The sequence below is a fragment of the Pseudophryne corroboree genome, chromosome 9 (genome assembly GCF_028390025.1).
Source record: "Pseudophryne corroboree isolate aPseCor3 chromosome 9, aPseCor3.hap2, whole genome shotgun sequence".
Taxonomy (NCBI): Eukaryota; Metazoa; Chordata; class Amphibia; order Anura; family Myobatrachidae; genus Pseudophryne; species Pseudophryne corroboree.
In genome coordinates, this window is record NC_086452.1 from 455,308,217 (window position 1) to 455,331,594 (window position 23,378).

General features: G+C 49.4%; 1 protein-coding gene across 2 annotated transcripts in view; it reads left to right on the top strand.

Moving 5' to 3' along the window:
* The window catches only part of IFT122 (intraflagellar transport 122), a 141,540-nt gene extending 125,687 nt beyond the window's left edge, over positions 1 to 15,853 (top strand). For both annotated transcript variants that reach the window (XM_063941220.1, XM_063941219.1), the window contains 2 exons: positions 14,181 to 14,345; positions 15,675 to 15,853. In XM_063941220.1, the coding sequence (XP_063797290.1) occupies positions 14,181 to 14,345; positions 15,675 to 15,764 (255 nt within the window). In that variant the 3' untranslated portion in view covers positions 15,765 to 15,853. The remainder of the gene's footprint in view (positions 1 to 14,180; positions 14,346 to 15,674) is intronic.
* The last annotated feature ends 7,525 nt before the right edge of the window (positions 15,854 to 23,378 follow it).

Sequence of the window (23,378 nt, forward strand, 5' to 3'; positions counted from 1 at the left end):
TCAAATCACAGGCCTAGATAAAGGGAATATACAAATCACAGGCCTAGATAAAGTATATGCAAATCACCAGCCTAGCTAAAGAGAATATACAAGCACAGGCCTAGATAAAGAGTATATGCAAATCACAGGCCTAGATAAAGCATAGGCAAATCACGGGCCTAGATGAAGACTACCGTATTTGCCGGCGTATAAGACGACTTTCTCTGACGTCCTAGTGGATGTTGGGGACTCCGTAAGGACCATGGGGAATAGCGGCTCCGCAGGAGACTGGGCACAAAAGTAAAGCTTTAGGACTACCTGGTGTGCACTGGCTCCTCCCCCCATGACCCTCCTCCAAGCCTCAGTTAGATTTTTGTGCCCGGCCGAGAAGGGTGCACACTAGGGGCTCTCCTGAGCTTCTTAGTGAAAGTTTAGTTTTAGGTTTTTCTCTGACGTCCTAGTGGATGCTGGGACTCCGTAAGGACCATGGGGAATAGCGGCTCCGCAGGAGACAGGGCACAAAATAAAAGCTTAAGGATCAGGTGGTGTGTACTGGCTCCTCCCCCTATGACCCTCCTCCAAGCCTCAGTTAGATTTTTGTGCCCGGCCGAGAAGGGTGCAATCTAGGTGGCTCTCCTGAGCTGCTTAGAATAAAAGTTTAGTTAGGTTTTTTTATTTTCAGTGAGTCCTGCTGGCAACAGGCTCACTGCATCGTGGGACTAAGGGGAGAAGAAACGGACTCACCTGAGTGCAGAGTGGATCGGGTTTCTTAGGCTACTGGACACTAGCTCCAGAGGGACGATCACAGGTTCAGCCTGGATGGGTCACCGGAGCCGCGCCGCCGTCCCCCTTACAGAGCCAGAAGAGACGAAGAGGTCCGGTGAAATCGGCGGCAGAAGACATCCTGTCTTCAGACTAAGGTAGCGCACAGCACCGCAGCTGTGCGCCATTGCTCTCAACACACTTCACACTCCGGTCACTGAGGGTGCAGGGCGCTGGGGGGGGGAGCGCCCTGAGACGCAATATAACAGAATACCTTAGGTGGCAAAACAGAATACATCACATATAGCTCCTGGGCTATATGGATGTATTTTAATCCCCTGCCATTTTACACAAAAAAGCGGGAGATAAGGACGTCGTGAAGGGGCGGAGCCTATCTCCTCAGCACACAAGCGCCATTTTCCCTCACAGCTCCGCTGGAAGGACGGCTCCCTGACTCTCCCCTGCAGTCCTGCTTCAGAATCGGGGTAAAAAAGAGAAGGGGGGGCACGTTTGGCAGCAAATAAATATATTAACAGCAGCTATAAGGGAGTAACACTTATATAAGGTTATCCCTGTATATATATATAGCGCTGGGTGTGTGCTGGCAGACTCTCCCTCTGTCTCTCCAAAGGGCTAAGTGGGGTCCTGTCCTCTATCAGAGCATTCCCGGTGTGTGTGCTGTGTGTCGGTACGCGTGTGTCGACATGTATGAGGAGGAAAATGATGTGGAGGCGGAGCAGTTGCCTGTGTTGGTGATGTCACCCCCTAGGGAGTCGACACCTGACTGGATGATTGTATTTAAACAATTAAGTGATAATGTCAGCAATTTGCAAAAAACTGTTGACGACATGAGACAGCCGGCAAATCAATTAGTGCCTGTCCAGACGTCTCAAACACCGTCAGGGGCGCTAAAACGCCCGTTACCTCAGTGGGTCGACACAGACCCTGACACAGATACTGAGTCTAGTGTCGATGGTGACGAGACAAACGTAATGTCCAGTAGGGCCACACGTTACATGATCACGGCAATGAAAGAGGCATTGAACCTTTCTGACACTACAAGTACCACAAAGAAGGGTATTATGTGGGGTGAGAAAAAACTACCAATATTTTTTCCTGAGTCAGAGGAAATAAATGAGGTGTGTGAAAAAGCGTGGGTTTCCCCCGATAAAAAACAGCTAATTTCTAAAAAATTATTAGCATTATATCCTTTCCCGCCAGAGGTTAGGGCGCGTTGGGAAACACCCCCTAGGGTAGATAAGGCGCTCACACGTTTATCAAAACAAGTAGCGTTACCGTCTCCTGATACGACTACCCTCAAAGAACCAGCTGATAGAAGGCTGGAAAATATCCTAAAAAGTATATACACACATACTGGTGTTATACTGCGACCAGCAATCGCCTCAGCCTGGATGTGCAGTGCTGGAGTCGCATGGTCGGATTCCCTGACCGAGAATATTGATACCCTGGATAGGGACAATATTTTGTTAACTATAGAACATTTAAAGGATGCATTACTATATATGCGTGATGCACAGAGGGATATTTGCACCCTGGCATCAAGAGTAAGTGCTATGTCCATCTCTGCCAGAAGAGCGTTATGGACGCGACAGTGGTCAGGGGATGCGGATTCCAAACGGCACATGGAAGTATTGCCGTATAAAGGGGAGGAGTTATTTGGGGCTGGTCTATCGGACCTGGTGGCCACGGCAACGGCTGGAAAATCCACCTTTTTACCCCAGGTCACTCCACATCAGCAGAAAAAGACACCGTCTTTTCAAACTCAGTCCTTTCGTTCCCATAAGTACAAGCGAGCAAAAGGCCACTCCTTTCTGCCCCGGGGCAGAGGAAGAGGAAAAAGACTGCACCATGCAGCCGCTTCCCAGGAGCAGAAGCCCTCCCCTGCTTCTGCCAAGTCTTCAGCATGACGCTGGGGCTTTACAAGCAGACTCAGATATGGTGGGGGCCCGTCTCAAGAATTTCAACGCGCAGTGGGCTCACTCGCAAGTGGATCCCTGGATTCTACAGGTAGTATCGCAGGGGTACAAACTGGAATTCGAGGCGTTTCCCCCTCATCGGTTCCTGAAGTCTGCTTTACCAAAGTCTCCCTCCGACAGGGAGGCAGTTTTGGAAGCCATTCACAAGCTGTATTCCCAGCAGGTGATAATCAAGGTACCCCTCCTGCAACAGGGAAAGGGGTATTATTCCACGCTGTTTGTGGTACCGAAGCCGGACGGCTCGGTGAGACCAATTTTAAATCTGAAATCCTTGAACACTTACATAAAAAGGTTCAAATTCAAGATGGAGTCACTCAGAGCAGTGATAGCGAACCTGGAAGAAGGGGACTATATGGTGTCTCTGGACATCAAAGATGCTTATCTCCACGTCCCAATATACCCTTCTCACCAAGGGTACCTCAGGTTTGTAGTACAAAACTGTCATTATCAGTTTCAGACGCTGCCGTTTGGATTGTCCACGGCACCTCGGGTCTTTACCAAGGTAATGGCCGAAATGATGATTCTTCTACGAAGAAAAGGCATTTTAATTATCCCTTACTTGGACGATCTCCTGATAAGGGCAAGATCCAGGGAACAGTTAGAAGTCGGAGTAGCACTATCTCAGGTAGTGTTACGTCAGCACGGGTGGATTCTAAATATTCCAAAATCGCAGCTGATTCCAACGACACGTCTACTGTTCCTAGGAATGATTCTGGACACAGTCCAGAAGAAGGTGTTTCTCCCGGAGGAGAAGGCCAGGGAGTTATCCGAGCTAGTCAGGAACCTCCTAAAACCAGGCCAGGTCTCAGTGCATCAGTGCACGAGGGTCCTGGGAAAAATGGTGGCTTCTTACGAAGCGATTCCATTCGGAAGATTCCATGCAAGAACGTTTCAGTGGGATCTACTGGACAAATGGTCCGGATCGCATCTGCAGATGCATCAGCGGATAACCCTGTCGCCAAGGACAAGGGTGTCTCTCCTGTGGTGGCTGCAGAGTGCTCATCTACTAGAGGGCCGCAGATTTGGCATTCAGGATTGGATCCTGGTAACCACGGATGCCAGCCTGAGAGGCTGGGGAGCAGTCACACAGGGAAGGAATTTCCAGGGCTTGTGGTCAAGCATGGAAACATCTCTTCATATAAACATTCTGGAACTAAGGGCCATTTACAATGCCCTAAGTCAAGCAAAACCTCTGCTTCAGGGTCAGGCGGTGTTGATCCAATCGGACAACATCACGTCAGTCGCCCACGTAAACAGACAGGGCGGCACGAGAAGCAGGAGGGCAATGGCAGAAGCTGCAAGGATTCTTCGCTGGGCGGAAAATCATGTGATAGCACTGTCAGCAGTGTTCATTCCGGGAGTGGACAACTGGGAAGCAGACTTCCTCAGCAGACACGACCTTCACCCGGGAGAGTGGGGACTTCACCCAGAAGTCTTCCACCTGATTGTAAACCGTTGGGAAAAACCAAAGGTGGACATGATGGCGTCACGTCTAAACAAAAAACTGGACAGATATTGCGCCAGGTCAAGGGACCCTCAGGCAATAGCAGTGGACGCTCTGGTAACGCCGTGGGTGTACCAGTCAGTGTATGTGTTCCCTCCTCTGCCTCTCATACCAAAAGTACTGAGAATCATAAGAAGGAGAGGAGTAAGAACTATACTCGTGGTTCCGGATTGGCCAAGAAGGACTTGGTACCCGGAACTTCAAGAGATGCTCACGGACGAACCGTGGCCTCTACCTCTAAGAAAGGACCTGCTACTGCAGGGGCCTTGTCTGTTCCAAGACTTACCGCGGCTGCGTTTGACGGCATGGCGGTTGAACGCCGGATCCTGAGGGAAAAAGGCATTCCAGAAGAAGTCATCCCTACTCTGGTCAAAGCCAGGAAGGACGTAACCGCAAAACATTATCACCGCATTTGGCGTAAATATGTTGCGTGGTGTGAGGCCAAGAAGGCCCCTACAGAGGAATTTCAACTGGGTCGTTTCCTTCATTTCCTGCAAACAGGACTGTCTATGGGCCTAAAATTGGGGTCCATTAAGGTTCAAATTTCGGCCCTGTCGATTTTCTTCCAGAAAGAACTGGCTTCAGTACCTGAAGTTCAGACTTTTGTAAAAGGGGTGCTGCACATACAGCCTCCTTTTGTGCCTCCAGTGGCACCTTGGGATCTCAATGTTGTGTTGAGTTTTCTAAAGTCACATTGGTTTGAACCACTTTCCACTGTGGACTTAAAATATCTCACATGGAAGGTGTCGATGCTGTTAGCCTTGGCTTCAGCCAGGCGTGTGTCAGAATTGGCGGCTTTATCATATAAAAGCCCTTACTTAATTTTTCATTCTGACAGGGCGGAATTGAGGACTCGTCCTCAATTTCTACCTAAGGTGGTTTCTGCATTTCACATGAACCAACCTATTGTGGTACCTGCGGCTACCAGGGACTTAGAGGACTCTAAGTTGCTTGACGTTGTCAGGGCCTTGAAAATATATGTTTCCAGGACGGCTGGAGTCAGAAAATCTGACTCGCTGTTTATCCTGTATGCACCCAACAAGCTGGGTGCTCCTGCTTCAAAGCAGACGATTGCTCGTTGGATTTGTAGTACAATTCAGCTTGCACATTCTGTGGCAGGATTGCCACAACCAAAATCAGTAAAAGCCCATTCCACAAGGAAAGTGGGCTCATCTTGGGCGGCTGCCCGAGGGGTCTCGGCTTTACAACTTTGCCGAGCAGCTACTTGGTCAGGGGCAAACACGTTTGCTAAATTCTACAAATTTGATACCCTGGCTGAGGAGGACCTGGAGTTCTCTCATTCGGTGCTGCAGAGTCATCCGCACTCTCCCGCCCGTTTGGGAGCTTTGGTATAATCCCCATGGTCCTTACGGAGTCCCAGCATCCACTAGGACGTCAGAGAAAATAAGATTTTACTTACCGATAAATCTATTTCTCGTAGTCCGTAGTGGATGCTGGGCGCCCATCCCTAGTGCGGATTGTCTGCAATACTTGTATATAGTTATTGTTACAAAAATTCGGGTTATTATTGTTGTGAGCCATCTTTTCAGAGGCTCCTTTGCGTTTATCATACTGTTAACTGGGTTCAGATCACGAGTTGTACGGTGTGATTGGTGTGGCTGGTATGAGTCTTACCCGGGATTCAATATCCTTCCTTATTATGTACGCTCGTCCGGGCACAGTATCCTAACTGAGGCTTGGAGGAGGGTCATAGGGGGAGGAGCCAGTGCACACCACCTGATCCTTAAGCTTTTATTTTGTGCCCTGTCTCCTGCGGAGCCGCTATTCCCCATGGTCCTTACGGAGTCCCAGCATCCACTACGGACTACGAGAAATAGATTTATCGGTAAGTAAAATCTTATTTTTTATTTTCAGTGAGACCTGCTGGCAACAGGCTCACTGCATCGAGGGACTAAGGGGAGAAGAAGTGAACTCGCCTGCTTGCAGAGCGGATTGGGCTTCTTAGGCTACTGGACACCATTAGCTCCAGAGGGACCGAACACAGGCCCAGCCTCGGAGTCCGGTCCCAGAGCCGCGCCGCCGGCCCCCTTACAGAGCCAGAAGCAAGAAGAGGTCCGGAAAATCGGCGGCAGAAGACATCCTGTCTTCACCAAGGTAGCGCACAGCATTGCAGCTGTGCGCCATTGCTCCTCAGCACACTTCACACTTCGGTCACTGAGGGTGCAGGGCGCTAGGGGGGGGGCGCCCTGAGCAGCAATAAAAACACCTTGGCTGGCGAAAATACATCACATATAGCCCCCAGGGCTATATGGATGAATTTTAACCCCTGCCAGATTCCACAGAAAAGCGGGAGAAAAGGCCGCCGAGAAGGGGGCGGAGCCTATCTCCTCAGCACACTGGCGCCATTTTCCCTCACAGCTCCGCTGGAAGGACGTCTCCCTGACTCTCCCCTGCAGTCCTGCACTACAGAAAAGGGTAAAAAAAAGAGAGGGGGGCACTAATTAGGCGCAGTATTAACAATACAGCAGCTATAAGGGGAAAAACACTTATATAAGGTTATCCCTGTATATATATATATATAGCGCTCTGGTGTGTGCTGGCATACTCTCCCTCTGTCTCCCCAAAGGGCTAGTGGGGTCCTGTCCTCTATCAGAGCATTCCCTGTGTGTGTGCTGTGTGTCGGTACGTTGTGTCGACATGTATGAGGAGGAAAATGATGTGGAGGCGGAGCAATTGCCTGTAACAGAGATGTCACCCCCTAGGGAGTCGACACCTGAGTGGATGAGCTTATGGAAGGAATTACGTGACAGTGTCAGCTCTTTAAAAAAGACAGTTGATGACATGAGACAGCCGGCTACTCAGCTTGTGCCTGTCCAGGTGTCTCATAGGCCGTCAGGGGCTCTAAAGCGCCCGTTACCTCAGATGGCAGATACAGACGTCGACACGGATACTGACTCAAGTGTCGACGGTGAAGAGACAAACGTGACTTCCAGTAGGGCCACACGTTACATGATTGCGGCAATGAAAGATGTTTTACACATTTCTGATAATACGAGTACCACCAAAAGGGGTATTATGTTCGGTGAGAAAAAACTACCTGTAGTTTTTCCTGAATCTGAGGAATTAAATGAGGTGTGTGATGAAGCGTGGGTTTCCCCCGATAAAAAACTGATAATTTCTAAAAAATTATTGGCATTATATCCTTTCCCACCAGAGGTTAGGGCGCGTTGGGAAACACCCCCTAGGGTGGATAAAGCACTCACACGCTTATCAAAACAGGTGGCTCTACCCTCTCCTGAGACGGCCGCCCTTAAGGATCCTGCTGATAGAAAGCAGGAGAGTATCCTAAAATGTATTTACACACATACTGGTGTTATACTGCGACCAGCAATCGCCTCAGCCTGGATGTGCAGTGCTGGGGTGGCTTGGTCGGATTCCCTGACTGAAAATATTGATACCCTAGATAGGGACAGTATATTACTGACTATAGAGCATTTAAAAGATGCATTTCTATATATGCGTGATGCACAGCGGGATATTTGCCGACTGGCATCAAGAGTAAGTGCGCTGTCCATTTCTGCCAGAAGAGGGTTATGGACGCGACAGTGGTCAGGTGATGCGGATTCCAAACGGCATATGGAAGTATTGCCTTATAAAGGGGAGGAGTTATTTGGGGTCGGTCTATCAGACCTGGTGGCCACGGCAACGGCTGGGAAATCCACATTTTTACCCCAGGTCGCCTCTCAACCTAAGAAGACGCCGTATTACCAGGCGCAGTCCTTTCGTCCCCATAAAGGCAAGCGGGCGAAAGGCTCCTCATTTCTGCCCCGTGGCAGAGGAAGGGGGAAAAGGCTGCAGCAGACAGCCGGTTCCCAGGAACAGAAGCCGTCTCCCGCTTCTGCCAAGTCCTCAGCATGACGCTGGGGCTTTACAAGCGGACTCAGGCACGGTGGGGGCACGTCTCAAGAATTTCAGCGCGCAGTGGGCTCACTCGCAAGTAGACCCCTGGATCCTTCAGGTGGTATCTCAGGGGTACAAATTGGAATTCGAGACATCTCCCCCTCGCCGGTTCCTAAAGTCTGCTTTACCAACGTCTCCCTCCGACAGGGAGGCGGTATTGGAGGCCATTCACAAGCTGTATTCTCAGCAGGTGATAATCAAGGTACCCCTCCTGCAACAGGGCAAGGGGTATTATTCAACGCTGTTCGTGGTACCGAAGCCGGACGGCTCGGTGAGACCTATTTTAAATCTAAAATCTTTGAACACTTACATACAAAGGTTCAAATTCAAAATGGAATCACTCAGGGCAGTGATCGCGAATCTGGAAGAAGGGGACTATATGGTGTCTTTGGACATCAAGGATGCTTACCTCCATGTCCCAATTTACCCTTCTCATCAAGGGTACCTCAGGTTTGTGGTACAGAACTGTCACTATCAGTTTCAGACGCTGCCGTTTGGATTGTCCACGGCACCCCGGGTCTTTACCAAGGTAATGGCCGAAATGATGATACTTCTTCGAAGAAAAGGCGTTTTAATTATCCCTTACTTGGACGATCTCCTGATAAGGGCAAGATCCAGGGAACAGTTAATAGTTGGAGTAGCACTATCTCAAGTAGTGCTGCGGCAGCACGGGTGGATTCTAAATATCCCAAAATCGCAGCTGATTCCGACGACACGTCTGCTGTTCCTAGGGATGATTCTGGACACAGTCCAGAAAAAGGTGTTTCTCCCGGAGGAGAAAGCCAGGGAGTTATCCGAGCTAGTCAGAAACCTCCTGAAACCAGGCCGAGTCTCAGTGCATCAATGCACAAGGGTCCTGGGGAAAATGGTGGCTTCCTACGAAGCGATTCTATTCGGCAGATTCCACGCAAGAACATTCCAGTGGGATCTGCTGGACAAATGGTCCGGATCGCATCTTCACATGCATCAGCGGATAACCCTGTCCCCAAGGACAAGGGTGTCTCTCCTGTGGTGGTTGCAGAGTGCTCATCTTCTGGAGGGCCGCAGATTCGGCATTCAGGACTGGGTCCTGGTGACCATGGATGCCAGCCTGAGAGGCTGGGGAGCAGTCACACAGGGAAGAAATTTCCAGGGCTTGTGGTCAAGCCTGGAGACATCACTTCACATAAATATCCTGGAGCTAAGGGCCATTTACAATGCTCTAAGCCTAGCAAGACCTCTGCTTCAAGGTCAGCCGGTGTTGATCCAGTCGGACAACATCACGGCAGTCGCCCACGTAAACAGACAGGGCGGCACAAGAAGCAGGAGGGCAATGGCAGAAGCTGCAAGGATTCTTCGCTGGGCGGAAAATCATGTGATAGCACTGTCAGCAGTGTTCATTCCGGGAGTGGACAACCGGGAAGCAGACTTCCTCAGCAGGCACGACCTCCACCCGGGAGAGTGGGGACTTCATCCAGAAGTCTTCCACATGATTGTAAACCGTTGGGAAAAACCAAAGGTGGACATGATGGCGTCCCGCCTCAACAAAAAACTGGACAGGTATTGCGCCAGGTCAAGGGACCCTCAGGCAATAGCTGTGGATGCTCTGGTAACACCGTGGGTGTACCAGTCAGTGTATGTGTTCCCTCCTCTGCCTCTCATACCCAAAGTACTGAGAATTATAAGACGGAGAGGAGTAAGAACTATACTCGTGGCTCCGGATTGGCCAAGAAGGACTTGGTACCCGGAACTTCAAGAGATGCTCACAGAGGACCCATGGCCTCTGCCTCTAAGAAGGGACCTGCTCCAGCAAGGACCCTGTCTGTTCCAAGACTTACCGCGGCTGCGTTTGACGGCATGGCGGTTGAACGCCGGATCCTAAAGGAAAAAGGCATTCCGGAGGAAGTCATCCCTACCCTGATCAAAGCCAGGAAGGATGTGACCGCAAAACATTATCACCGCATTTGGCGAAAATATGTTGCGTGGTGCGAGGCCAGGAAGGCCCCAACGGAGGATTTTCAACTGGGTCGATTCCTGCATTTCCTGCAAACAGGAGTGTCGATGGGCCTCAAATTGGGGTCAATTAAGGTTCAAATTTCGGCCCTGTCGATTTTCTTCCAGAAAGAACTGGCTTCAGTTCCTGAAGTCCAGACGTTTGTCAAGGGAGTACTGCATATACAGCCTCCTTTTGTGCCTCCAGTGGCACCTTGGGATCTCAATGTAGTTTTGGGGTTCCTCAAATCGCATTGGTTTGAACCACTTAAATCTGTGGATTTAAAATATCTCACATGGAAAGTGGTCATGCTGTTGGCCCTGGCTTCGGCCAGGCGCGTGTCAGAATTGGCGGCTTTGTCTTGCAAAAGCCCCTATCTGATTTTCCATTCGGACAGGGCAGAAGTAAGGACTCGTCCTCAGTTTCTCCCTAAGGTGGTGTCAGCTTTTCACCTGAACCAACCTATTGTGGTGCCTGCGGCTACTAGGGACTTGGAGGACTCCAAGCTGCTAGATGTTGTCAGGGCCCTGAAAATATATATTTCCAGGACGGCTGGAGTCAGAAAATCTGACTCGCTGTTTATCCTGTATGCACCCAATAAGCTGGGTGCTCCTGCTTCTAAGCAGACTATTGCTCGTTGGATTTGTAGTACAATTCAGCTTGCACATACTGTGGCAGGCCTGCCACTGCCAAAATCTGTAAATGCCCATTCCACAAGGAAGGTGGGCTCATCTTCGGCGGCTGCCCGAGGGGTCTCGGCTTTACAACTTTGCCGAGCAGCTACTTGGTCAGGGGCAAACACGTTTGCTAAATTCTACAAATTTGATACCCTGGCTGAGGAGGACCTGGAGTTCTCTCATTCGGTGCTGCAGAGTCATCCACACTCTCCCGCCCGTTTGGGAGCTTTGGTATAATCCCCATGGTCCTTACGGAGTCCCCAGCATCCACTAGGACGTCAGAGAAAATAAGAATTTACTCACCGGTAATTCTATTTCTCGTAGTCCGTAGTGGATGCTGGGCGCCCATCCCAAGTGCGGATTGTCTGCAATACTTGTACATAGTTATTGTTAACTAAATCGGGTTATTGTTGTAGTGAGCCATCTTTTCGAGAGGCTCCTCTGTTATCATACTGTTAACTGGGTTCAGATCACAGGTTGTACGGTGTGATTGGTGTGGCTTGTATGAGTCTTACCCGGGATTCATAAATCCTTCCTTATTGTGTACGCTCGTCCGGGCACAGTATCCTAACTGAGGCTTGGAGGAGGGTCATGGGGGGAGGAGCCAGTGCACACCAGGTAGTCCTAAAGCTTTACTTTTGTGCCCAGTCTCCTGCGGAGCCGCTATTCCCCATGGTCCTTACGGAGTCCCCAGCATCCACTACGGACTACGAGAAATAGAATTACCGGTGAGTAAATTCTTATTTTTTCCCCCTGAAAAACATGCCTCCAAGCGGGGGGTCGTCTTATACGCCGGGGTCGTCTTATACGCCGGGTGGGAAGTCGTCTTATACACCCGGTGCGGGAAGTTGCGAAACAGGGGCGTGGCCTAGCATAAGGGGGCGTGGCCTCGCAGGCGGACCCCCGTTTTCAGCAATCCAGGGGTTTAAGAAGATGATGTTGGCTGCCCCCACCACTTCCCGCGTGAAGTGCCTCTATCTCACGGTGAGTGTACGGCGCTGCCGGCGGGTGAAGCTGTGTGAAGTCCGGCTCCTACACAGGGACAGGAGCCAGGTGCTGCACGTATTGTTACAGTGCAGCACCCGGCTCATGTCACTGAGCAGGAGCCGACATTCAGCAGTGACAGGCGGTTAGGCAGGGAGGACAGCGGACAGCGGCAGCACTGACATGTCTCTTACAGTATAAGAGATTTGGAGTATCAAGGTATGCATAAGAAGGGGGGGGGGACAGCGGCTTAGGCAGGGGGGACAGCGGCAGCACTGCAGGGAAGCTGCAGGTGAGGGGGGCTTACAACTTTATATGGTGGGTGGGTGTGGAAGGTGTGCGGAAGAGGGGGTAGTCTTATATGGCGAGTACATAACAAACTCTATATTTTGAGTGGAAATGTTGGGGGGTCGTCTTATACGCCGGCAAATACTGTATATACAAATCACAGGCCTAGCTAAAGATTATATGCAAATCACAGGCCTAGATAAAAAGTATATGCAAATCACAGGCCTAGATAAAAAGTATATGCAAATTACGGGCCTAGATAAAGTATATGCAAATCACAGGCCTAGCTAAAGAGAATATACATTCACAGGCCTAGATAAAGAGTATATGCAAATCACAGGCCTAGATAAAGAGTATATGCAAATCACAGGCCTAGATAAAGTATATGCAAATCACCGGCCTAGCTAAAGAGAATATACAAGCACAGGCCTAGATAAAGAGTATATGCAAATCACAGGCCTAGATGAAGACTATATACAAATCACAGGCCTAGCTAAAGATTATATGAAAACCACAGGCCTAGATAAAAAGTATATGCAAATCACAGGCCTAGATAAAAAGTATATGCAAATTACGGGCCTAGATAAAGTATATGCAAATCACGGGCCTAGATAAAGAGTATATACAAATCACAGGCCTAGCTAAAGAGAATATACAATCACAGTCCTATATAAAGAGTATAGGCAAATCACAGACCTAGATAAAGTATATTCAAATCACGGGCCTAGATAAAGAGTATATACAAATCACAGGCCTAGCTAAAGAGAATATACAATCACAGGCCTAGATAAAAAGTATATGCAAATTACGGGCCTAGATAAAGTATATGCAAATCACGGGCCTAGATAAAGAGTATATACAAATCACAGGCCTAGCTAAAGAGAATATACATTCACAGGCCTAGATAAAGAGTATATGCAAATTACAGGCCTAGATAAAGAGTATATACAAATCACAGGCCTAGCTAAAGAGAATATACAATCACAGTCCTAGATAAAGAGTATAGGCAAATCACAGGCCTAGATAAAGAGTATGTGCAAATCACTGGCCTAGCCAAAGAGTATATGCAAATCACAGGCCTAGATAAAAAGTATATGCAAATCACGGGCCTAGATAAAGTATATGCAAATCACCGGCCTTGCTAAAGAGGATATACAATCACAGGTGTAGATATAGAGTATATGCAAATCACCGGCCTAGCTAAAGAGTATATGCAAATCACCGGCCTAGCTAAAGAGTATATGCAAATCACAGGCCTAGATAAAGAGTATATGCAAATCACGGGTCTAGATAAAGTATATGCAAATCACGGGCCTAGATAAAGAGTATATGCAAATCACAGGCCTAGATAAAGTATATTCAAATCACGGGCCTAGATAAAGAGTATATACAAATCACAGGCCTAGCTAAAGAGAATATACAATCACAGGCCTAGATAAAGAGTATATGCAAATCACAGGCCTAGATAAAGATTATATACAAATCACAGACATGTCAGATTTATCATAATCTCAGTGTAATAGTACAAATACATACATCCTAATGTTTAAGACCAAATTTTTGATAGACTGGAAACCGAGAAATTTCCTGACCAACCCACATAGAATTACTATGTACTGTATGTCCAATTTTTTCTGGATTATACAGCATATTGCAGTGGTTTCCAAACTTTTTTTAATCACGGCGCCCTAGAATATAAATTTCTTATTGAGAAATTTAGAAAGAAATATTACATTAAGTAGATCGTGTTTATATGTCATCCTTAGGGTCAGTTGTGTGGTGAGGGACAGGATTTGCTTCTGTTTGGCCACATAGTTTATGACTGGCAGCCACCAGCACTGGTTTTGCCTATTATATTGACCATGAATAATTTGAATTGGTCCTGGACCACCAACCCAGGGCACCCCTGCAAGTGTCCCGAGGCACCCCAGGGAGCCACGGCACACAGTTTGGGAACCTCTGGCGTATTGTATAAAATCAGTGTCATAGATTTTCCAGGTGTTATTGGAAATAGATCGATCAATGGTTTATAAATACACATTGCTATTAAATGCCTGACCCCTGGCTTCCTTCTCTTTTCCTACAATCACATGCAGCAAGGGGGCTCCGAGTTTGTCCCCGTGGTTGTGTCTCGTTCAGTCCTGAGGTCAATGAGTCGGAGGGACGTTATGGTGAAGCGCTGGCCCAAGCCTCTGAAGTGGCAATATTACCGATCCGTCCTTCCCGATGTCTCCATAACCATGTGCCAGTCCTGTTTCCAGGTGTGTATCGTCATTGCCATCGATGTTATTTATTGCCCTTGTTCTCTGACATCACCTGGGTTCCCGGTGCCAAACCCGCTCTCATTGTAGGAATTAGTTTTTTTACTTTAGAAGCCTACCCCCTATACCTGTTTAGTACAGGTCACAGCCCTTTGGAGTCCCTTCATCGATGCATGAAATAGGGCCTGCAGAACCCAATTTGCAGGGCAGGGCATAAAGTCCTCAATTTCAGTGACGTAACTACAGTCTAAAGTCCGGCCACAATACTTACTGTTCTAGGACCGGCCTTTCCGTCCCTGAAAACAAGTGGCAGCATAACATGGGGGTACAGCTCTGACAGAGCCACGCTGTTCCATGCTGGTCCCAATTCTCTTAGGGGTCTTCCTGGCTCCAGACAAGGGTCTGTGAGGGAAAGTGAGTCCATTGTAGAGCAAGGTGGAGTTGTTAATTGTTGACTGCCACTGACCATTTTCATTACTACGAGCAAATAAACGTGAAATACCAGTAACCTAAAATACACCTTATTTTATACATGTTTACATTGGAAAAGAGGCATGTTTACATTGGAAAAGAGGAGACTAAGAGGGGACATGATCAACATCTACAAATATATAAGGGGACAATACACAGAGCTCGGGAGGGACCTGTTTTCTATAAGATCAGCACAGAGGACACTTGGTCACTCGCTTAGGTTAGAGGAGAGGAGATTCCGCACATTGAGGCGAAAATGTTTTTTCACAGTAAGGACAATACGTGTTTGGAATTCCCTGCCTGAGGGAGTAGTAACTGCGGACTCAGTTAACACCTTTAAGAATGGGTTAGATAAATTCATATTGGATAAAGATATCCAGGGTTATGGTGCGTAGGGACGCATTATAGTTAATATAACTAGTCCTAACATAAAAATCACTAGTCCTATAATAAGACTGCATAGGAAACCACAAATAGGTTGAACTCGATGGACAATTGTCTTTTTTCAACCTTAGTTACTATGTTACATAAAAATACCCTGACTATTTGTAACGTGTGCGTTAGTAACACAATAACCATTAGCTGACAGAAAGTAACATTGAGCGACGCAGAGCTAACGAGAGGCCGGATGTGCCCAGAGGTCACAGAGAGGAGATAGAAGTAACTGGGACAAGGTATTACAGTGCTGTGAAGGGAACGTTGGTAAAATGGAGTATAATACTGGGTCCTGACTTTTCTGATGTCCTCCTCCACCCATCATTATCAGACCCCCCTAAGTGCCCAGAACGCACCTTTGTCTTTAGTTTCCCATCCTATGTCCTCTCCTGACCACCGTCCCTGCCGTTTCTTTCCTGCCAGATGTTCCACACCGAAGACTACGAGCTTCTGGTCCTACAGCACAACTGCTGCCCGTATTGCCGGAAGCCTATTGAGGAAGCCGGCCAGTGACGGCGGGGGCAGCCAGGGCTCACACAGCGGCACCAAATACTGGGAGGAATTTAATTTTTTTGTATAAATTATTAAATCATTTGTAAAAACGAGTTGCCTGTTCATTGCTGACGCGCTGGCCTTTCATTTGCTTCAAAACAACTAGCGAGCAAATATTCTCCCGATAATGCAGATAACATCGCATCTTAACGGGACCCGGCTGTCCGGTGCAGTAGATGCAGCCATTGTGTGGGGTGAACGAATACCCGTGATGCTGCAGTCTATCCTTTGACCAAGAGCCAATGGAGGAGATGTATCGAGGCTTCTAAAGAGTGGAGAAGTTGTCTATCGCAACCAATAATCTTCTAGTTAGCATTTGTCAAGTACAGTCTATAAAATGATAGATAGAAGACGCTTTGTTGCTATGGGCAGCATCTCCACTTGTCCACTCATTTACGAAGCTTGATACATCTCCCCCTCTGGCTCTTAGTCCGTGTCTTCTTAACACAGGCTCTCAGATGTTACGTAAGCTCTTTGAGAGAAAGATGACCAGCAGAATCCATTATTTGGGCAGTGTCTACTATCCCGATTCAGTAGGTTTCCTGGTTTGGCAGTATGAAGGTAAATTGCATTACTGACACGGATTCTGTGTGCAGCAGGAGGGATCCGCCCACACAGGGAAGAAAAGGCAGGTGTGAGTACACATAATTACTGGAAGTCTTGGAGACTGCTGCAGTCAGGACAGGCTGTGGCCTATGTATCCTGCCCAACTGGGGTTGGGAAAGCCAGCCAGAGCTCAGTGTGCTATGAAGTTGTTGAGGGGCATGAGACCTGTGTCTAGCCCAGTAGGAGACCGGGGAGACCACCAAACTATGGGGCTGGGCTACATGTTGCTAGAAAGAAGCCAGGTCAGTGAGCCTTGAGTGTGAGCAGGCCAGACAGTGTCTTAAGGCCCATACACATTAGACGATGTCGCTCTGTGAGAGAGACGTCGTCTAGTGTTTTCCGTCCCGCGCCGGCCGGTCGGCGGCCGCCTGTACACACTGAACGATATGACCTCTCGTATCGCTCAGTGATGTCATGTCTCCGCCAGCTCTGTATACAGCTCCTGGACGACAGTCCAGATAGAGGATGCATGCACTGCCGACAGCGACGATTGTTGCTGACCCACGGGGCTGCGCATCGGTCGTCGCTGGCGGCATACACACTTGCCGATAAAATGTGCAAAGTCGCTCAGGGAGGGGAAAATGAGCGACGTCACTCATTTTATCGGCAAGTGTGTATGGGCCTTTACTGTACCTGTCAGAGACAGGACTGGGACTTTGTGACTGTGAGACTTTTTATTGCCCCAATATAGGGCTCGATTTAGACCTGACTGCTGCTGCTGTGCTTTTTCGCACAGTGGGCGATTATCGATAGTGCATGCGTATTCACCGCAATGCACACAGCGACAGGTTGGTGCGAAAATTTCGATCGTACAGCCGTTCACAAGCTGATTGACAGGAAGAGGCCGTTTGGGGGTGGTAATTGGCTGTTTTCTGGGAGTGTCAGGAAGAACGCAGGCGTTCCCAAGCGCTTTCAGGGCGGGTGTGTGACGTCAGCTCCGGCCCCAATCAGCCTGTTTGTATGGCACTGTAGGAGTGAGTCCTGGGCTGCACAGAATGGAAAAATAATTTGATGGTGAGTGAGTTGCAAACGTATTTGCAGATGTCTGCTGTCTGAGCGACATTTTTGCACGGCGTACGCATGCGATCGCATACTTGCACGGGGCGGGTTTTCACTCTCTATGGGCGGCGGCTATCTGATCGTGGACCGCTGCAAAAACGCACATTTGCGATAAGGTCTGAATTCCCCCCATAGTGAGGGGTGAAGAAGTGAGTTAGAACCCTGAATGGGGCTAGGCTGTTTGTAGCTTTGTTTCATGTATCCTGCCAGTAAAGTATTACTTTAATTTATTCACCTGAAAAGCTGTGTTTGGATCCTGATTAAGCACCTACACCCTGCACCAATATATCCCTCTACCGATCTAATTACCCCATATCCTCACACTGGATAAGTGCTTCCGGTATCCGGTCTCAGACGTGGATTACACTAGGGATTCCTGTGAGGACGATCGGACTTCACCGCGTCCAGTATCCAGGTCCTGGCCCCTTGCACTGGTTCCTAGTGTAATAGGCTGGGAGGGGTTTATTCGTACAATCCGGCGCTTCTCATGGTGTTTATGCATGATATTTAAAATGGAAATCTTTTTACTGGCAGAACATAGCTAATCAAAACCTTGCTGTTTACAAACATGATCGGAAGTTCCGGGTCTTCCAACTCAACGCTTCATAAATAAACTTCATACTGATTGACTGGAACAGGCCATTGTTAAATTGCAAGGATATTTAAGTCATGCAGAGATAGCATGCAGAGATATGATTTAAGAAACCGATCAGCTTGATAAATATGCCCCTTAGTCTACTCTGCGTACAACCATTATTGCTCTGCTCCCGGCATCTGCAGTAACGGACCGTCTCTCCTCCTGTTCCAGTTGTCAACCTTTAAGTGTCAAACACGTAAAAAACTGTCTGCAGATGACTTGGGGGTAACAGGAATGTCGGTTCACATGTTCAGCACTAAGGGGGGGGGGACTGTTAAAAGTAAAGCGCACAAGTAGCCGGGTTATGTGCTTATACAATGGGTTTACGAGTAGACACTAAAGTAGACAGCTATAACAATGGTGGTCATTCCGAGTTGATTGCTAGCTCCTGTTGTTCGCAGCGCAGCAATCAGGCTAAAAATCGGCATTTCTGCGCATGCATATGCACCGCAATGCGCAGGTGCGTCGTACAGGTACAATGAGCATCGTGGGTTTGCACAGAGTCTAACGAACATTCCTGTCGCATAGGCGAACGCAGGAAGATTGACATGAAGTGGGCGTTTCTGGGTGGCAATTGACCGTTTTCAGAGAGTGCTTAGAAAAACGCAGGCGTGGCTGAAAAAACGCAGGCGTGGCTGGGCGTTGGCGGGGTGGGTGTGTGACGTCAAAAGCTGTCGCTCCGTCGTTAGAATCAACTCACATGGAGAGTAACTACAGGGCTGGTCTTGTTTTGCACAAAATGTTTTTGCAGGCGCTCTGCTGCACAAGCGTTCGCGCTTCTGCAAAGCGAAAATACACTCCCCGGTGGGCGGCGACAATGCGTTTGCACGGCTGCTAAAAACTGCTAGCGAGCGATCATCTCGGAATGACCCCCAATATCAGAAGTGCAGGATTACAGACTCTATATATGGGCTAAAACTGCAAATGACGTCTTGTAATAGCCGGCTTTGTAAAAACTGCGAGACTCGTAGCCCGATTGCAGTACATGCGGCCTGATGCAGAGATGCACCCTAATGTATTCACAGCTGCAATCCTGTGTGCAGTGGATATGCACAAATATGCTAATGACACAGACACCTGGGTCTCTATTGACACGCCCACAGGCAGTTTCACAGAGGTGCAAATATGCAGCAGTGGTCGTAGATCCTTCGATAACCCTATGCTTGCGCAGAATGGCTGCGGGAATTGAGGCGCTGGTGCCATGGTTTGTGTGGACGAGATTACAGGTGTAGGGTGAGACACTCCAAAAACAACCACGACACACCTGCGTTTTTGCAGGCGCTCCCCATTACCTCCCCCAAATGCTCCCTGACTATTAATCACTTTGCAAATAAATTCTTACTACAAGCGACATCACTAAGGACCACGGTGCACATGCTGATAATCAGTGTTGTAACTAGGTTTGTGCCGAGGGTGCCTTGCCCACAGCGCAAATGTGGGCAAGGCGCACCATCTGGCAGTACACCTGCCCGTACGGCCAATCAGTAGTGACAGTCCCGGGCCGCCGCTTGCCTCCCGTCTCTGCATGTGAGGGGAGCGGGAGTGCGACTGTAGCCAGCATCTATCACTGTCCGCACACAGCTGCCCTGTGTCCCGCTGCCGCCGGGAGTCCCGCTGTGAGTGAGGAGCGTGGGACTCCCGCTGGCTGGCTGCTGCTGGCGCGGTGTGGAGCGCTGTCGGAGGTTGCTCCAGGACCTGCTATCATGCTACTTGTAGTTTCGCTGCAGCATGTGTCCTGGACCCCAGGAGAGGCTCTGTGCCTGGATGCTGCAACCACCTCCAGGTGACTGACAGAACACACACACACACACACACTTACTCCAGAGCAGACAAACACACACACACTCACTCACTCATTCACTCTCTCTCTCATGCAAAACAGAGGAATGCGTGGACTCTGCTACTCTGTAATGTGTAAAAAAGGGGGATTCTGCCTGCCTAATGTGTAAAAAAAGGGGGACTCTGCTGCTGTAGTGTGTAAAAAAAGGGGGGACTCTGCTACTGTAATGTGTAAAAAAAAAGGGGATTCTGCCTGCCTAATGTGTAAAAAAAAGGGGGATTCTGCCTGCCTAATGTGTAAAAAAAGGGGGACTCTGCTGCTGTAGTGTGTAAAAAAAGGGGGACTATGCTATTGTAATGTGTAAAAAAGGGGGATTCTGCCTGCCTAATGTGTAAAAAAGGGGGACTCTGCTGCCATAATGTGTAAAAAAGGGTGACTCTGCTACTGTAATGTGCAAAAAAGGGGGACTCTGCCTGCCTAATGTGTAAAAAAGGGGATTCTGCCTGACTAATATGTAAAAAAGGGCGACTCTGCTGCTGTAATGGGTAAAATAAAGGGGGACTCTGCTGCCATAATGTGTAAAAAGGGGGACTCTGTTGTCGTAATGTGTAAAAGGGGACTATACCTGCTGTACTATGTAATGTGTAAAAGGGAGCTCTGACCACACCCCTTCCCCATGAAGCAACACTACTATATTTTTGGCACACGCATTGACCCTGTTTTGTATATGGGGGGGGGGCGCCGATGCTGTTTCTTGCACGCAGCGCTAAAATGTCTAGTTACGGCACTGCTGATAATCGCTCAACTCTAAATATCGTATTGCGTACAAGTCAGTTCCATAAACCGCATGTAACACCCGGCAATGTACATGTATGAGATCAGTGGCGCAAGAAGTACAGACACCGCTACTGAGCGCAGGGAAAGGTGATAGGGCCTGATGCAGCCGCACGCACCACACATGTCCTTGAGGAACATCCACATCTTCGGGGCTATTCACACGAATGTCAGCCGGACATCCACTTACGGCTAAATGGGTGTAACAGCGCAGTAGCGGTATGTTAGCGATTAGCATATGCACCGTGGGCTTGTTGACAGAATGCGGCCTTTTTAAGTGGTAAAGCTGATCCAGACGGATTTCTTGCACCCAGTATAGGGCTAGTGCAAATCCGTGCCAACGGTCACTCTCACAAGCGGATGTATAGTATAGGAACAGTGTAGCCGCGTAGACGGGTGGAAGTACGCTACAAGCATGTCATGAGTACACAGATGTGCCCCATTTGCATGTGGCTTTGAATCAGGCCGTAAATGGTCAGAAGTGTTTATCTTCCTCCTAGACTGCATTATTTCTCTCCGGGTAGGAGAGGGGACTCCCCGAGGCATGTATGGCAGCCAATAAACAGAGGCGTAACTAGGGTTTTTGGAGCCCAGGGCAAGATGGAAAATGGCGCCCCCCCCCCCCCCCCCCTTGAAAAAAAAAAACAGTAAAAGAAGCCTGTGCGCGCGCCCAAAAAATGGGCGTGGCCACACTCAAGAAGGGGTGTGGCTACGCTCCAGAAGGGGTGTGGTCACTGAAAATGGCCCACAGTGCCAGTTACATTGCCCCACGGTGCCGGATACATGCCCCACAGTGCCAGTTACATGCCCCACAGTGCCAGATACATGCCCCACAGTGCCAGTTACAGTGCCCCACAGTGCCGGATACAGTGCCCCACAGTGCTGGATACAGTGCCCCACCCACAGTGCCAGTTACATGCCCCACAGTGCTGGATACAATGCCCCACAGTGCCAGTTACATGCCCCACAGTGCCAGTTACAGTGCCCCACAGTGCTGGATACAATGCCCCACAGTGCCAGGCCACCCCCGTGCCGCCGCCGGACCCCCGTGCCCAGTCACTCACCTGTGAGGGGAGGAGAGCGCAGCGCCTCTCCTTTACATCGCTGCTCCAGGTCTCCGGACGTCGGCGGCTGTCTGGCGCCGGTTCGCTAGCCAATCCGAGCTCGCGGACCAGCAGCCAATCAGGAGCCGGTCCGCAAGCCCTGATTGGCTAGCGCCGGAGACCGGACACGGCAGCGCTGCTGGCAGCGCTGCTAGTGCTCCCAGCGACGGTGAGGGGAGGGAGAGACGCTGCGCTTTCTCCTCCCCTCACATTTAGGGTTAACAGGGCGAGTGGGTCATGATGCCCTGGACGCCGGCGGCGCCCCCCTCTCCTGGGCCTGCCAGGGCGCCCAGGGCACGTGCCCCACTCGCCCTACCCTAGTTACGCCTCTGACAATAAATCATGAGCATGATGCTGTTACCCAAATGTCAGCATCTTCTCAGACATCAGATCACAAACAAAGCATTTCTGGAATATTTTGGAGGAAGCGGTTCTCAGCATCGTCAGCCATCGATCCGCCGAGCGCCCCTTAGTGGAGGAATGATGCTACGTCCTTCATGCTCCCATCCAAGCCCCAGTGCCACCATTCTTGTAGTCCATACTGGCCATGTCTGATGGGCCAAGTTACTCTACATTGGTTTATCCGTTTATATTTCTCTTACGTCCTAGAGCAGAGATTTTTAACCTTTTACAACTCGCGGCACACTGAACAAGATTTAAATATTGCCAAGGCACACTCAAATATAATGGTGATGCACGGTGCAGTTGCGTGTCCTAGGATGTCATGTTGCAGCTTTTCCAGAGGTAACGCCTGAGCCACATCTGAGAAAGCCAGAAGAGCTCAACACTGTCCGGGCCCAAAATTAGAACTGGCTCTGCAACCACTAAACCCACCAGTACTGATCGTTCCAGGGCCTGGCTCTGCTTCTATGGCGGCACACCTGGAGACTGCTCTGGGCACACTAGTGTGCCACGGCACAGTAGTTGAAAAACACTGTCCTAAAGGATGCTGGGGTCGACAGTACCATGGGGTATAGAGAGGTACCTTGGGAGCCATGGGCACTTTAAGAGTTTAATAGTGTGGGCTGGCTCCTCCCTCTATGCCCCTCCTACCAGACTCCGTTTAGAAAATGTGCCCTGTGGAGCCGGTCACAGCTAGGGGAGCTCCTAGGAGTTCTTTTAGTTTTATTGTTTTTTTTTAAAGAGTTAAGGGAGGCTGCTGGCAACAGCCTTCCTGCTTCGTGGGACTTAGGGGGGAGTAGGAACCAACCCTAGAGGTTAATGGCTCCTATCTCCGATGACAGGACACTGAGCTCCTGAGGGTTATGATCGCAAGCCCCTGAGAGAGACCGCTCACTCCCGCAGCATGCCACCACCCCCTAACAGAGCCAGAAGACGTCTGTGGTGAGTAGGTTGCCGGCGACCCGACAATCGGGGAACCGGTGAGAATGGCGGCATCAGGGTAGGAGCGCAGCGCTGTAGCTGCGCTCCGGAGGGCTCAGAGGCACTGCTGTGTGGGGCGCCCTGGGCCAGTGTGATACACTTAAAACTGGTCATCTGGGCTATCAGGGAAGGTATTCTACTGCTAGCAATGTGTTTTACCTCAGGTCAGTATA